Source organism: Pristiophorus japonicus, unplaced genomic scaffold (genome assembly GCF_044704955.1).
Source record: "Pristiophorus japonicus isolate sPriJap1 unplaced genomic scaffold, sPriJap1.hap1 HAP1_SCAFFOLD_342, whole genome shotgun sequence".
NCBI lineage: Eukaryota > Metazoa > Chordata > Chondrichthyes > Pristiophoridae > Pristiophorus > Pristiophorus japonicus.
Genome location: NW_027253237.1, coordinates 140016 through 155560, shown reverse-complemented (window position 1 = coordinate 155560; position 15545 = coordinate 140016). Strand labels below are relative to the sequence as shown.

At 47.4% G+C, this 15545-nt stretch overlaps 1 protein-coding gene across 1 annotated transcript; it reads right to left on the bottom strand.

The window, feature by feature from the left end:
- Positions 1-6060: 6060 nt before the first annotated feature.
- LOC139250054 (eukaryotic initiation factor 4A-I-like) lies at positions 6061-15314 on the bottom strand. Its single transcript, XM_070872628.1, has 11 exons — positions 15182-15314; positions 13010-13058; positions 12318-12450; positions 11561-11700; positions 11286-11454; positions 10766-10875; positions 9815-9958; positions 9311-9448; positions 8631-8720; positions 7267-7346; positions 6061-7147 (listed from the first exon to the last, which is right to left on the bottom strand). Exons 1-11 carry the CDS (start codon positions 15205-15207, stop codon positions 7003-7005), a joined length of 1224 nt encoding a protein of 407 aa, XP_070728729.1. The 5' UTR covers positions 15208-15314; the 3' UTR covers positions 6061-7002.
- Positions 15315-15545: the final 231 nt, after the last annotated feature.

Here is a 15545-nt window from a genome sequence, read left to right as displayed (position 1 = left end):
CGCTCATTATCACTTTGCTGATTGTGGTGCTCGAGTCTCTGGAGTGGGGACTCGAACACCCGAACTTCTGGCTCAGAGGCCAGAGAGAGCTAGCTATTGAGCCCCGGTTGACTATCCCACCCTGTTTTATTGTAACAGTACCCTCCCCCACCCGCTCTAGGGGCCTTGTTCGCAACCAAACGGACATTCTGGAAGGAGATGCGGAGAGGGTCGGTGATGGCTGATCCACTGCCAGTATCCATAGGATCAGTGCTTGGGAGGGATGAGTTGGACAGGGGGAGGAGATTGGCAAGGTTAGCAAACCCACGGACAAGCTGGGGCAGCAAGAGAGTAGGATGGGACAGTCGGGGTCGCTGCTCGTGAGGAGGCAGCGACCAGAGGCTCGATGGGCCCTTCCTAGAATGCCGAGAGAGGCACAGAGGGAAGCTGCAGGCCTGTCTGCGAGGGAGTTGAGCCTGGAACGGCGGCAGGCGAGTAGGAAGGTTGTAGAGTAATGAAGGATTGAGGTGGGGATTTGGGAGGGCAGAGTATCCCGAGAGAGGAGAGATGAAAGGCGGTATGACGACAAGAGTGGTCAGGAAGGGAAAGTGAGAAAAGAAAAAGCAGGAATGGAAATAGAAATGAATGGCTCAGGTCTCAAGCAGTAGCCAAAATGCATATGCAAATGGACACAGGAAAAACTCAAGTTACAGAGGGCTGGTTATATAGCAATTATAGGGAACTAGTGGGAACACTACCAAAACCTGTCATCATTGTAAGGACCGCTATCAGGTCACCCCTTAGCCTTCTCTTTTCAAAAGTGACCCAGCCTGTTCATCCTTTCCTGATATGTATAACCCCGCATTCTTGGTATCATCCTTGTAAATCTTCTCTGCACCCTCTCCTGTGCCTCAATATCCTTTTCCTAATATGGCAACCAGAACTGTATGCAGTGTAGCCTAACCAAGGTTTGATACAAGTTTAGCATAACTTCCCTATCCAGCAATTCTATCCCTCTTGAAATTAACCCTAGTGCCTAGTTAATTATGTTTTTTTAAACAGCCTGGTACCAGCTTTTTACTCATTTATTTAATGTACCAAATTTTAATTCCCCAGCTGCCGCAGTGGGATTAGAACTGAGGTCTCCGTATCATAAGGGCAGGACTCTAGATTACTGGTCCGGTAACATTACCACCGTGCTGCCGTATCCATTAGTGTTGTCAGTGTCATCAGCGCCACCTAGAGTTGGAGTGGCCCTCGCCTCTCCCTATCTACATAAAAACTATTCCAGATTTACAACCCTCAGAAGAAATTCCTCAACTGTTTTAAATGGGCGGCCCCTTATTCATCATGCCCCCTAGTTCTAGTCTCCCCTATCAGTGGAAACATCCTCTCTGCATCCACCTTGTCAAGCCCCCTCATAATCTTATACGTTTCGATAAGATCACCTCTCATTCTTTTGAATTCCAATGAGTAGAGGCCCAACCTCCTCAACCTTTCCTCATAAGTCAACCCCCTCATCTCCAGAATCAATCTAGTGAACCTTCTCTGAACTGCCTCCAAAGCAAGTATATCCTTTCGTAAATATGGAAACCAAAACTGCACGCAGCATTCCAGGTGTGGCCTCACCAATACCTTATATAGCTGTAGCAAGACTTCCCTGCTTTTATACTCCAACCCCTTTACAATGAAGGCCAAGATTCCATTGGCCTTCCTGATCACTTGCTGTACCTGCATACTATCCTTGCGTGTTTCATGCACAGGTACCCCCAGGTCCCGCTGTACTGCAGCACTTTTTCTCCATTTAAATATAACTTGCTCTTTAAGATTTTTTTTCTGCCAAAGTGCATGACCTCACTTTCCAACATTATACTCCATCTGCAAAATTTTTGCCCACTCACTTAGCCCATGTCCTTTTGCAGATTTTTTGTGTCCTCCTCACACATTGCTTTTCCTCCCATCTTTGTATAGTCAGTAAACCTGGCTACGTTACACTCGGTCCCTTCTTCCAAGTTGTTAATCTCTAATCTCCTCCAGCCACACAACACCCAGAGATGTCTGCGCTCCTCTAATTCTGCCCTCTTGAGCATCCCCGATTATAATCGCTCCATCATTGGTGACCGTGCCTTCTGTTGCCTGGGCCCCAAACTCTGGAACTCCCTCCCTAAACCTCTCCACCTTTTTCCTCCTTCAAGACGCTCCTTAAAACCGACCTCTCACCTGCACTAATTTCTACTTATGTGGCTTGGTGTCAAATTTTTCCATCTCACTATTCCTGTGAAGCGCCTTGGGTTGTTCCCCTCTGCTAAAAATCACCATATAAATACAAGTTGTTTATCGTTCCTGAAGACCCAGCTCTCCGGTCCTTATCCTCCCAAGATTGGAGTCAAGACAGGCCATTCTTGGCCTTCAGATGTTTGGAGCTGCCCGTTCAGTTATGTTGGCACTGTTCAAACTGCTTTTAGCCATTGTACCATGGAACGAATCCTTCAATGTTAACATCCGCAGGAAACCAAAAACAAGCAAATTCTAAGCATCAATCCAGTTATTCTAATGTCAGTCTGAAGAGACTTTTCTTGGCTTGTTATTTTTTCCCCCAATCCTTGATGTCACCCTCCCAGAGGAGAAAAACCAGGCCGGGTTGGAATCATAGAAATTTACAGCACTGAAGGAGGCCATTTCGGCCCATCGTGTCTGCGCCAGCTGACAAAGAGCTACCTGGCGTAATCCCACTTTGCAGCTCTGGGTCCGTAGCCCTGTAGGTTACAGCACTTCATGTGCACATCCAAGTACTTTTTAAATGCAGTGAGGGTTTCTGCCTCTACCACCCTTTCAGGCAGTGAGTTCCAGACCCCAACCACTCTCTGGGTGAAGAAATTTCCCTTCAGTCTAAATGGCTGACCCCTTATTCGGAGACTCTGGCCCCTGGTTCTAGGCTCTCCAGTCAGAGGAAGGACTCCCTGCATCTACCCTATAAAGAAGTTTGTATGTTTCAATGAGATCACCTCATTAACTTTAGGGAAAAAGCAGAATGTATTAATTGTTCTAGAGAGCAGGCGATACGAGATTGAGTAATGAGTCAGACATAAACACAGCAAGGGAGGATTTATTTAACAGTGATCATATGATCTAATTCAATGTTGCATTTCTTTTTCAAACCTAACAGGTACTACATTTCTAGATTTTGTTATAGCGAGGATGAGACACTGACAACAAACTAGTTAAAACTGTCATTGGGTGACCCAGCAGCAGCACCGTTCCCCATAATTTTGTTCCAACTGTGTTTTTTTCAATGTCAAGCCAGCTGCAAACTTAAGCTAAATTCTTTCAACACCGTTTCCTTTAATACAAGACCAGCAAGGGCTCTACTTAGCACAAACAGCCATGGTTAACGAGAAATAGCAAAACTAAAGGGCCTACCAAAGTGCAACAGCTAATATAGATCCAGAGATAGAACAGCAAAAACTGTACAAGGAGAAACTGGCAAGGATTATCAGGGTCTTTATAATTGTATTAAATGTGGTCCTTAAAACAGATATTGGTAATATTGCAAATGAAAATAAGGAAATGGCAAGTAGGGGTCAGTACCAAGACCCCTGGCTTTTCTTGATGTACATTAATTATTTGGACTTGGGTGGACAGGGCACAATTTCAAAATACTATACTTCAAGTTTTGTAAAGTGAGGATATGAAGACACAGGCTGGTGGAATGGGTGGACACATGGCAGATGAAATTTAACACAAGAGTGCAGTGATACATTTTGCAGGCAGGAAGGAGAGCAATATAAACTAAAGGGTACAATTCTAAAGGGGGTGCATGAACAGAGACTTGGGGGTATATGTGCACACATTGTTGAAAGTGGCAGGGCAGGTTGAGAAAGCAGTTAAAACAGCTTATTGGATCCTGGGCTTCATAAATAGAAGCAGAGTACAAAAGCAAGGAAGTTTGAACGAACCACTGGTTCAGCCAGAGTATTGTCTAATTCTGGGCACCTCACTAAGAATGTGAAGGCCTTGGAGGGTGCAAGTTTTATAAAAATACCAGATGAGGACTTCATAACCCTTCAGTTACATGGATAGACTGGAGAACCTGCATTGTCCAAAGAGCAGAAAAGATAGAAACATAGAAAATAGGTGGAGTTGGCCATTTGAGCCTACACCACCATTCAATATCATGGCTGATCATTCCCTCAGTACCATTTCCTGCTTTCTCTCCATGCCCCTTGATCCCTTTAGTTGTAAGGGCCACATCTAACTCCCTTTTGAATATATTTAACTGGCAACAACTCTGGTGGAGATTTCCACATGCTCACAACTCTGGAGTGAAGAAGTTTCTCATCTCAGTCCTAAATGGCTTACCCTTATCCTTAGACTGACCCCTGGTCCTGGACTTCCATCAGGAACATTCTTCCTGCTTCTAACCTGTCCAATCCCATCAAAATTTATGTTTCTAGGAGATCCCCTCATTCTTCTAAATTCCAGTGACTATAAGCCTAGGCAATCCAGTCTCTCCTCATGTCAGTCCTGCCATCCCAGGAATCAGTCCGGTGAACCTTCACTGTACTCCCTCAATAGCAACATCCTTCCTCAGATTAGGAGGCCAAAACTGAACACAATATTCCAGGTGAGGCCCCACCAAGGCCCTGTACAACTGCAGTAAGACCTCCCTGCTCCTATACTCAAATCCCCTAGCTATGAAGGCAAACATACAATTTGCCTTCTTCACTGCCTGCTGTACCTGCATGCCAACTTTCAATGACTGATGTACCATGACACCCAGGTCGTCTTGTACCTCCCCTTTTCCTAATCTACTGCCATTCAGATATTCTGCCTTTGTATTTTTGCCAAAGTGGATAACCTCACATTTATCCACATTATATTGCAGCTGCCATGCATTTGCCCACTCACCTAACCTGTCCAAGTCACCCTGCAGCCTTCAATCCTCCTCACAGCTCACACCACCACCCCAACTTAGTGTCATCTGCAACATCTACAATATATTACATTCAATTCCTCATCCAAATCATTCATGTATATTGTAAAGAGTTGGCACCCTACTACTCACTGCCTGCCATTCTGAATTGGATAGATGTTCAAAAATATGGGGTTTGACAGCAGATAAGACTATTTGGTTCCCCACCCTTCTGCCAATGCAGAACACAGATTTGAGATTGGTATAACAAAAGGCAGCAATTCAATTGCAGCCTCCAAAGGGTATTAGGCAAGTAGCTGAAGGGCCAGGGAGTGGGACTAACTTATGGAGAGCTGGCATGGGCTCGACAGGCCAAATGGCTTCCTACTCTGCTGTAAGGATTGTGATTCTAGAGGAAGAGAAGAGAATATACTTAACATGCCAGGAAAAAAATTGAAACAAGGACTGCAACACCCAGTGTACTTTATAGGGACTTCAAGACTTTCATTAAAAGTTTCACGTAAGATTTATTAGATTACAGCAGAGGCCAACATTTAGTTCAGCCTGTTGTGTTAGCTCTTGCCTCCATTTTGAATACTAGACTAGGTCACCCCAAAGCTTTCTCTGCTGAGGACCATCCCCTCTCCACATAACTGAAGTCCCTCATCAATGATAAAATGCCTTTATACCTTCCAAGGCCTATGCCCAATACACAAAATAGCCCCAATACCAATCCCTGGGGGGACCCTGCTGCGTAATTCCTTCCCATCAGGAAAACCATCCACTCACCACTACTCCACTTCCTATCCCTTTGCCAATTACATACACCATCCCTGTAAACCTGTGCTATTTATAACATAGAACCATGATCTGTAGCATCCAAACAAGCTGGCAGACTGGGCCTCAGTCCAACATCTCCAGTGCAGCACAGGAATGCCAGCCAAAATTATGCACTGAAAGCCTTGGAATGAGACTCGAGCCCACAACACCTCGTTTATTTTGGTTAAAAGGGGTCCTTCACATACCTTGTTTATTTTCCAATATTCGACTCCTAGACACTGAAGTGCCTTGCTCCAAAAGGAGATTCCCTCACACTGTGCAAGACCTCTCGGGCAGAGTCCGGCAGAAGCAAAGTGGTTTGCAAAATAACGTAACCAAACATCGTTGGGTGAGTCTTTTACCAAGTTTAATGTTCAATAATACATGACTTTATAAAGTGCAACATCCAAAGCCAGATGCACGAGAACACAAGACACAGGACGCTACTCTGCAGCAACACAAGGGTGAGCTCAACAACTTGCTGTACTTTGGGGGCATTAATAGGAGGGGGAAAAAAGCCCACGAACAGGCCCTGGACATACTAGTCTGGAACTCCAGCACAGCGAGGAGCGACGAAAGTACAGCCCACACCATCAACAGGCATCGAGCGAGAGCTCTCCGCACCGGCGTCATAAGAAAGGGTCAGCCCCCCCTCCCCCCTCATTCTGGGAAATCCCAGACAACCGCAACCGAGTCAGTCCCTGCCCTGTTCCAAAGCACAAAGTTATTGAGACCATTGAAGATTCCCAGGACAATGCACGTAAACAAATACAAATTTATTGAACAGCATTTAATAAATACTATACAGACAATGCAAGATTTGTACACGTTCTCTGTCCGTGATTAGCACACATCCCAAGAATGCTAGCCCACACTCCACTCCGAATCCTAAAACATTATCCTGAAGTAAGCTGGTTTCACGTAGTTGGCAGACTTCAAACATCGGTGATACTTTCGGGTCCGCAAGTACATGGTTACATGATGAAAGATATCTAATGCTACTAAATCTAAGAGAAGACTGGGCCTGAAAAAGTACTTACCCAGAATTTTTAATGACCCTATAAGTATTTTCTTGCCCCACCCCATTGCCAGTCGGAACCTTTCAAGGAGGAAGGACGAGGAATGCTTCCAAAAGCAAGCTGACCACCAACAGTGTTGTACGCAATATGATCAGTTCTGAGCATCCAGGCGACACTCAAACACTGAGTTTTTTTTAAAAAAGAAAATAATCTGTGATTGCAAGTAAAGTCAGCATTCACAGCCTCAATCACAGGTTCGCAAAATAAACCAAATTAGATCAGGTCAGCCACATTCATCGGCATCTCATCCACAGTAGTGTTGTAGAACGACTCAATGTCACGGAGCGTCCGCCTGTCCTCCTCAGTGATCAGGTTTATGGCAACCCCTTTACGTCCAAAGCGGCCTCCACGGCCAATTCTGCAGGGGCAAGGGAGTGAGGACATGGTCAACAGGAGCGTTTTGCTGCAAGGACTCGCGGCTGGTGCACGCAAGCAGATAAACTAGCCAACTATGGATTAGGGGGGCTCGCTACTCACCTATGAATATAGTTCTCACGGTTTGAAGGCAGATCGTAGTTGATAACCAGGGACACCTGCTGCACATCAATTCCACGAGCCTAGAACACACATTGAGTTAGCAGTCAGACAGCAGTAAGGCTCATCGCCGAGAGCATGCAGAAACCAAGCGCAGGCACCCTTGCTTTCAACCATCTGTCCCAGCTGTGACAGACTTAATTCCCATATTGTTCAGTCACTTAAGAACTTTTTTAAAAATTTTTTTTATTTAATAAAAGAGTGGAAGCAAGTCTTCCGAGACTGCCTATGATGAGCAACAAGGAAAGCAGCTTTCCCAGAACAGCCCATCCTGTAATCTCAAATCAGTAAGTGAAGCCACAAGCCTCACTGACCAGTCACAAGTGGCTATGGCAATATTCCAGCCATGCATTAACTGTACAGTTCCCTCCTTTATATTTGAATCAAATTTATTCCCAGGATGGCAGGACTGACAAAGACTGGATCAACTAGACTTATATTCACTGGAATTAAGAATGTGAGGGATCTCAAACACAAAATTCTGATGGGATTGGACAGATTAGATGCAGGAAGAATGTTCCCAATGTTGGGGAAGTCCAGAACCAGGGGTCAGTCTAAGAATAAAGGGTAAGCCATTTAGGACCGAAACAAAGAAATTTCTTCACTCAGAATTGCGAACCTGTGGAATTCTCTACCACAGAAAGTTGAAGGTCAATTCGTTAGATATATTGAAAAGGGAGTTAGATGTGGCCCTTACAGCTAAAGGGATCAAGGGGTATGGAGAGAAAGCAGGAATGGGGCACTGAAGTTGCATGATCAGCAATGATCATATTGAATGGTGGTGCAGGCTCAAAGGGCCGAATGGCCTACTTGCACCTATTTTCTATGCCGAAGCAAATTATACTAAATTCCCAAATCCTCAGGGAGCCACCTGGCCATTTGGTATTATAGTTGTACAAGGAGCACTCAACAAAAAAAAAAAGAGGGCCCAGGTCGGGGGGCACTCAATCTAATGTTATTTTGTACTCCCCAAAAAGAGTTGTACAAGGAGCACCACCCATTAAAGATGGTTATAAAAGCACTGTTGGCTGCGTGATAAGTAGTGAACTCGGGCTAAATCCATAATCCACTGTGGAGTGCAGCCCACTATTCTACCAAAAAAGCCCAAATCCAGTAAAGTACAATTGGCCTTCACGGAAAACAAAGGCTCTCTGGAATCCTGCAGATGGTGGCGTACTAGCTGTAAAATGTCACCACAACACCAAGCAATTGCTACATTAACTGTTCAAGCCCCCATTTGGGGATGGGAGCAACCACTTGCACAAGGTTATGTAACAGTTTAGTGTGAATTACAAGTTTCAACTCACCAGCAAGTCAGTAGTAATAAGAACACGGCTGGATCCAGATCGGAACTCTCTCATAATGAGATCTCTCTCCTTCTGTTCCATGTCACCGTGCTGTAACAAAATGCATGCATCATTAGTTCACAATGAGTAAGTAATGCAGCACTGAGTAGGGCAGTTCCCTCTACAATGCACGGGTCAAATTAGAGCAGGAACTAGCAAACCCCTCATTAAGGCGACTGCACTCAGATTTAGTCATGCCACCCGATAATATTTCTTCTAACTTGCTTTTATATACAACATGTGAAGGGAAATATTTTAAGTACATTGCATCATTTAACAATGCCAGACACCAAGTGCAATAAGTCAATGTACAGTACTGTAGCCCAATGATAATTGCATTGAGTCCACTATATTCCTCAACTGTCGACACTAATGTGAGCGAGGACTAACTGCAGACCCACAAATGGCAACGCACTCCCATGGTTTATTCAGAATGCTGGTGGACTGTGTAACGTGAGGCATTTGTAATTAAACATATTATAAAAGCACTGTTGGCTGCGTGGTAAGTAGCGAACTTGGGCTAAATCCATAATCCACTGTGGAGTGCAGCCCACTATTCTACCAAAAAGCCCAAATCCGGTAAAGTACAAGTGGCCTTCACGGAAAACAAAGGCTCTCTGGAGTCTTGCAGTGATCCTTACCAGCGCAGAAACGGTGAAATCTCTCGCAAGCATCTTCTCAGTCAGCCAGTCCACCTTTCTCCTGGTATTAATGAAGATAACAGCCTGAGTGATGGTGAGCGTCTCATACAGATCACACAAAGTGTCCAGCTTCCACTCCTAGGGAGAAACAGATGGCAAGATATTTTAAACACGCGTGCACGTTACTGCAATTCAACACGACTGCATTTGCAATCCCAACCAGTGTCACAGCATCCTATTTGACAATCTGTCAACTGCAATAAAGTTGTGCAAATCCACAAGTGGTAAAGCACAGTGGAGTGCAGGTTGTCTCTACCAACGAGCTGACATCCAATGTAGCACCAAGCCCACAGAAATAAACAGCTCACTGGACACAATAGAAGCTCCTCAGCGACAAGGTTTAAAATAGCGATTGTGCCACTTTTTATACACCGCTTATACATGGCTGGAGTTGGTTATCTCCCCTTCTCCATATTTGAGGAGAACACCCCCACAGCACCTCACCTCTCGCTCCACATTAATGTAGAACTGTCGGATACCCTCCAGCGTCAATTCCTCTTTCTTCACAAGAATGCGAATTGGCTCACGCATGAACTTCTTGGTCACTTCCAGCACATCAGAAGGCATTGTCGCAGACAGCAGAACCACCTGTGTAAAAGGGCAACAGTTAGAGGGATTTGGAATTCAGATTAGTCTGTCTGCACACTGTGCATTGGGAGTCTGTGCCACCACATCTACAGGTAAAAGTACCGGACATTAAGAAAGAGGTCCACTTCTCCTATTTTAATGGGTGGGCTTTAATCTGTGTCCCAACAAATCCAACTGTCACCGAGGAGAACATCAGATTTAACCAAAGCTCTCGTCTTCAGCGGGATACTTGCAAAGGACAATTCCCTTCATCGGAATACAATACAATGCCTGTAAACAGGATTACTCCTTGAACCCGGTCAAATGAATCCTAATGAATGACCTCAAGTTTACATAGGGTAGACTGTGGGAGGCCTGCCAGGAGTGCGTTGGAGAAGTCAAGTCCAGAGGTAACAAAAAGGCATGAAAAACAAGTGGTTTTAGTTATGCTGCGGATACGTGGCTGGAAACTTATTTCAGGGTCAAATATGACACCTAGGTCACAAACAGTCTTGTTCACCCTCAGATTGATGCTAGGGAGAGGGATGGAGTCGGTAGTTAGGGAACAGTTTGTGGTGGGAACCAGATAAAGGCTTCCGTCTTCCCAATATTTAATTGGGAGAAAATTTCTGCTCAACCAGTACTGGATGTCAGACAAACAATCTGACAATTTAAGACACCAAGCAGGGGTCAACACAAGTGGAGGAGAGAAGCTGGGTGTCAGAACGACCGTTCATGATTTATTTAAGCAAAATGGATTTAAACTTTGCACGTGGCCCACAAAAGGCAAAAACTGGAGACACTGCTTATAGCAAACACCAGCTATACCTGGATGGAAGTGTTGAGTTTCTGGAATATTTCATAGATCTGGTCCTTGAACCCTCTGCTCAACATCTCATCCGCTTCGTCCAACACAAACATCTTTATGTACCTTGTAGCTAAAACAAAAAGTAACTCCGTTAAACTGGATTGTTTCTTAGCAACAGGGGCTGTTTACCAAAATAAACCAACCCACATTAGCACAGAACCTCGACTGGCCTATCGGGTGCAGTGCAGCGTGGTCAGAGGTGCTGTATGTCTGTCAGGTGAGATGCCTCTATACAAGACACAAAGAATCGGTGGCACTAATCTGGTCCTGGCAACATGCACCCTCTCAAAACCAGATCAACTACTTATCGCATCCGCTGCTTGTGGGACTGTTTAGTGCAAATAGGCAGCTGCATTTGCCCAGCAAACATCAGAGGAACCTGTTAGCTTAGCTGTGAAGCACTTTGGGATGTATTGGTCTTTTAGCACGGTAATTTTGGCTGAGGCCCTGAAGTTCAAATCTTTCCCTTAGGGTACTTACAAAGATGCTGGCGGTTCATCATATCGAACACACGGCCGGGGGTCCCAACCACAATATGCGGAGCCTCGAGCTGAAACTTCTGCATGTCAGATCGGATACTGGTACCGCCGATGCAGGAGAAGCAGGTGCCGCCCATGTAGTCTCCCAGAGCCACAATGACCTTCTGAATCTAAAGGAGACAAAAATGATTAGCCAGGAGCCTCAATCAGTAACAATCCAGCCTGGAACAAGATAGCAAGCAGATTTATTTTTTATTTAAACTGAAGTACTCTTACCTGCAGAGCCAACTCCCGAGTTGGTGCCAGCACCAAGGCCTGGGTCTCCTTCAGGGCCACATCCAGCTGCTGCAAGATAGAAATGGCAAATGTGGCCGTCTTACCCGTCCCAGACTGCGCCTGGGCAATGACATCATACTCTAGAAGGTGAGAAAAATCAGTGACAGCAAGTTATTGTCTGGTATTCAATGGTACCAATCTACAATTAGGGAGGGAGATTGAGATTGCACCAATCGTGAATGCCGATTTATACAAGCAGCTCCATCACCAAGGGAAGCTCCATTATCTGACATGCATTACCCCTATTCTCAGTCAGACTATCAGCATTACACCATCAGGAACAGTTTACACAGGCCATACAAAATCATGTGTCCATAGCATGAACCAGCATAGATTCACAGACAGAATATGCTGGGATGAACATGGGCTAATTACTATACCCCAAGTCAGATTTAAGTAGTGATACCACATTAAAGGCACCCCCTTGCCCAGTGACCGGGGATAGAGATTAAACGCAAAGCTCAAATCTCACCTAAAGGCAAGAAATATTCCAATGTCGACATCACGCTGGTAAATTCTTCAACAGGAGAAATGATGCCTCTGCATAACCATGCTCAACCTCACTGTGCTCGCTAGCATTTTAAATGTGCCTGATGTCTTCCACCAGTTTCCTGACAAAATCCTACCTAAACCCACCCTCGATCAGCCAGGAAGGTTTTTGGGTTGTTGCTATCTTTATATTTAATGCAATGCCTACCCCTGATGCAGGGAAGAATGGCTCGCTGCTGGATGGCAGATGGCTTCTCAAAACCATAGGCGTAGATTCCACGAAGGAGGTTCTCACGCAGGTTCATGTCATCGAAGTTATCCACGATCTCAGTCCAGTTGCTCTGCAAAGGCAAACATTCTAAATGTTAAGCCAAACCCAAGACTGCACAGATAGCCACTCCTGCGCCCCCCTCCTGCCAATCCTTCACTCACGTACTGCTCTGAAAACAAATTTTTACCTCTAGTCTAGTGTTCCAACATTGCAAGACAACTTGTCTGCAGGTTTCTTGGATGCCAATTATCCCCTTTGTCAGCCTTCCTCTATTAGTGCATTCCTCCTCATTACTAATCAGGAAAAACAAGGCCTTGGGGGAAAAAGTGGCACTAACTGGAACTCTACCAAAGAGCCAGCACAGGCAGGATGGGCTGAATGGCCTCCTTCTGTGCCATGTCATCAGAATTGATTTGACATCCCTTCAGCTGCAGATAGGCACCAATCCAGTCTGAAAGTGTAACAGGACGTCCTGTGACACCCAGCACTCAGCATATTCCTGGGATAGATGTGTGGAAAGCCCAATTCACGAAGTCAGAAAGGAGCGAGCAGCTACAACACTGGCTCCCAACTGTGCAGGAGTTTAAACCTGCACACCGACTCATGATCCATGGACTCAGCTGGCTTACCTCAATAACACCTTCAGGTTCCATTCCATCAGGGCCATGTTCATTAGATCTAAAAATCAGAGAAAGAAAAGGTTAGAAACAAATCCCAATTTTTTTTTAAAAAAACTCAATTTTGAAAACAAGGCTAGCTTTCACCCCTGCATGCCACACAAAAAACAGCCAATGAGAAATCATCTAGCTTAAGTCATTTTTCCCCCCACACTGGGACCCCAACAGTTGCTACAGTGCAACATCCTTTGCCTGTAACACTGTCTGAGGACAGCAAAATTACTTCCCCTTCGCAGAAACCGGGCTCCACATTGGTAGGGCAGACGTTACAGGGAAACGGCCGGCTGGCTACACAGCGTTGCAATTGCGATGCTGCGGCACATCAGGCCGGCACCGCAGCCTCCAGCATAAAAATACAGGCTTGCCAAAAAAGGGTTTAAGAAAGGATTTATAACAGAATAAATGGGGCAGAGAGGGGAAAAGGGTTAAAACGCATATTTCTGGCTCAGTACAGGGGCAGACAGACAATGGCAGCTCACAGAGAATGATGGGTGCAAATTCCCCTCACCACCAGGGAAATCAAGAATAACCTCCCCCTTTAAACAAGCCCCCCCCCCCCGCCTCCATTTAAAATTCAACCCCCCCCCCCACACTGAGCAGCCAGCCAATCAAAAAGCCGCTTCCTGCCTCCCTGGAGAGAGATGGGGGGGGGAGAAAAAGAGGGGAGCGCACATGCGTTGCCTGCAGCTGCGCGGAGCCGATTGCGCATAAAAAACCCACCAAGGGCGTGAGGCCCAGCCGGCGCACGCGCACAAGGAGGGAGAGGGGAAAAAACGTGGCGCGGCGGCCGAGGAGAATGGGGGAGGGGAGAACGCCTGCGCACATGGGGCCGGCGTTTCCTGTTAAACCCCCCCCTCCCCACACCATGCGGTGTCTCCCCCCCCCCCTCCAACAAGACCCGACATTTCCTCCGCAGAAGCCATTTTATATCCACACACATGGAAAATAACCGATTTAATAGCGATTAGTTTCTTCTATTTCCCCCCCCCCCTTAATCTCAAGATGTTCTCGTCGCCGACACTCCGTTTTCCAACAGTCCGAAGCCCCGAAGGTTCGGAAACCCGAAACATCCCCCGAAAGGCTCCGATCGGCCCGACGTCACTCGCGGACCCGAACCCCCGAAGGTTGGGGGGGGAACAGAACGTCTTCCGCCGCCCCCTTCCAATGGCCGAACATGGTCGCCGACGCGGACCCCCGAAAGGTTCCGATTGGCCCGAAACCTTCTCGTCGACCCGAAAGGTTCCGATTGGCCCGAAACCTTCGCGCCGACCCGAACCCCCCCCCGAAAGGTTCCGATTGGCCCGAAACCTTCTCGCCGACCCGAACCCCCCCCGAAAGTTTCCGATTGTCCCGAAACCTTTTCGCCGACCCGAACCCCCCGAAAGGTTCCGATTGGCCCGAAACCTTCTCGCCGACCCGAACCCCCCGAAAGGTTCCGATTGGCCCGAAACCTTCCCGCCGACCCGAACCCCCCGAAAGGTTCCGATTGGCCCGAAACCTTCTCGCCGACCCGAACCCCCCCCCCCCCGAAAGGTTCCGATTGGCCCGAAACCTTCGCGCCGACCCGAACCCCCCGAAAGGCTTCTATTGGCCGGGCCGAACTCCCGAGTTGCCCGAACCCCCACACACTCGCGCGCCGAAAGGATCCGATTGGCCCGAACCCACCCTCTCACCGCCTGGAATGTTCCGAATGCCCCGAACCCCCCCCCCCCCCGCGCGCGCTCTCCCCGATTCAAAACCGCGCGCGCGGGGGGGGGGGGCACAAATAACGGCCGTCCGCCAACCGCCGCCGCAGGCCGAGTGAGGTAAGGCCGTCTTTCCCCCCCCCTCTCGCCGCCCGTGTCGCCTTCTCCTCAGCACCCAAAACCAGCACACACTCGCTTCTTTCTCCTCTTCATTTTTATTAATTTACCACCCAAAAAAAAAGCGGTTTTAAAACTAACGAAGAAAAAAAAATGGTTATAAAAGAGCCCCGGGCAGCGCTCGCTCACGCCGTGCCTCGCCGGGCGGCCATTTTGTGGACAACCCGGGCTCAGCCGCCCGCCCTCCTCAGCGTTTTACAATCGCTCATTGTTTAATTTCCATCGCAGCCCTCACACATTCCCTTCCCGCCGCTTCGCGTACCTGTATTCCGCGCCGTCTTCCGACATCGTATTGTATTTAAATTGTTTTTTTTGTTGTTGTTGTGTTCCGCCGTTTATAAAGCTCGCCGCCCGCGTCCTTTGTCGGAGCCGAGAGAGAACCGCCGTGCCGCTCGCCTCGCCTTTTATAGGGGCCGGCCCCCCGCTCCCCTCCCCCTTTGCCTGCGGGGCTGCAGCGCCGAGCCGAGCTCCTCCTCCTCCTCCCCCCCCCCTGCCGTTACCTTGGCCCCACCTCCTCCGCCCTCCCATTGGCCGAGCCGCCGCGGCCGCCGCCGCTGGTTGGTCAATCCACGACGAAAGGCGGGTGCGCGCGAGTGGGGCTGTCGTCGCGCAACGTCACCCGACTC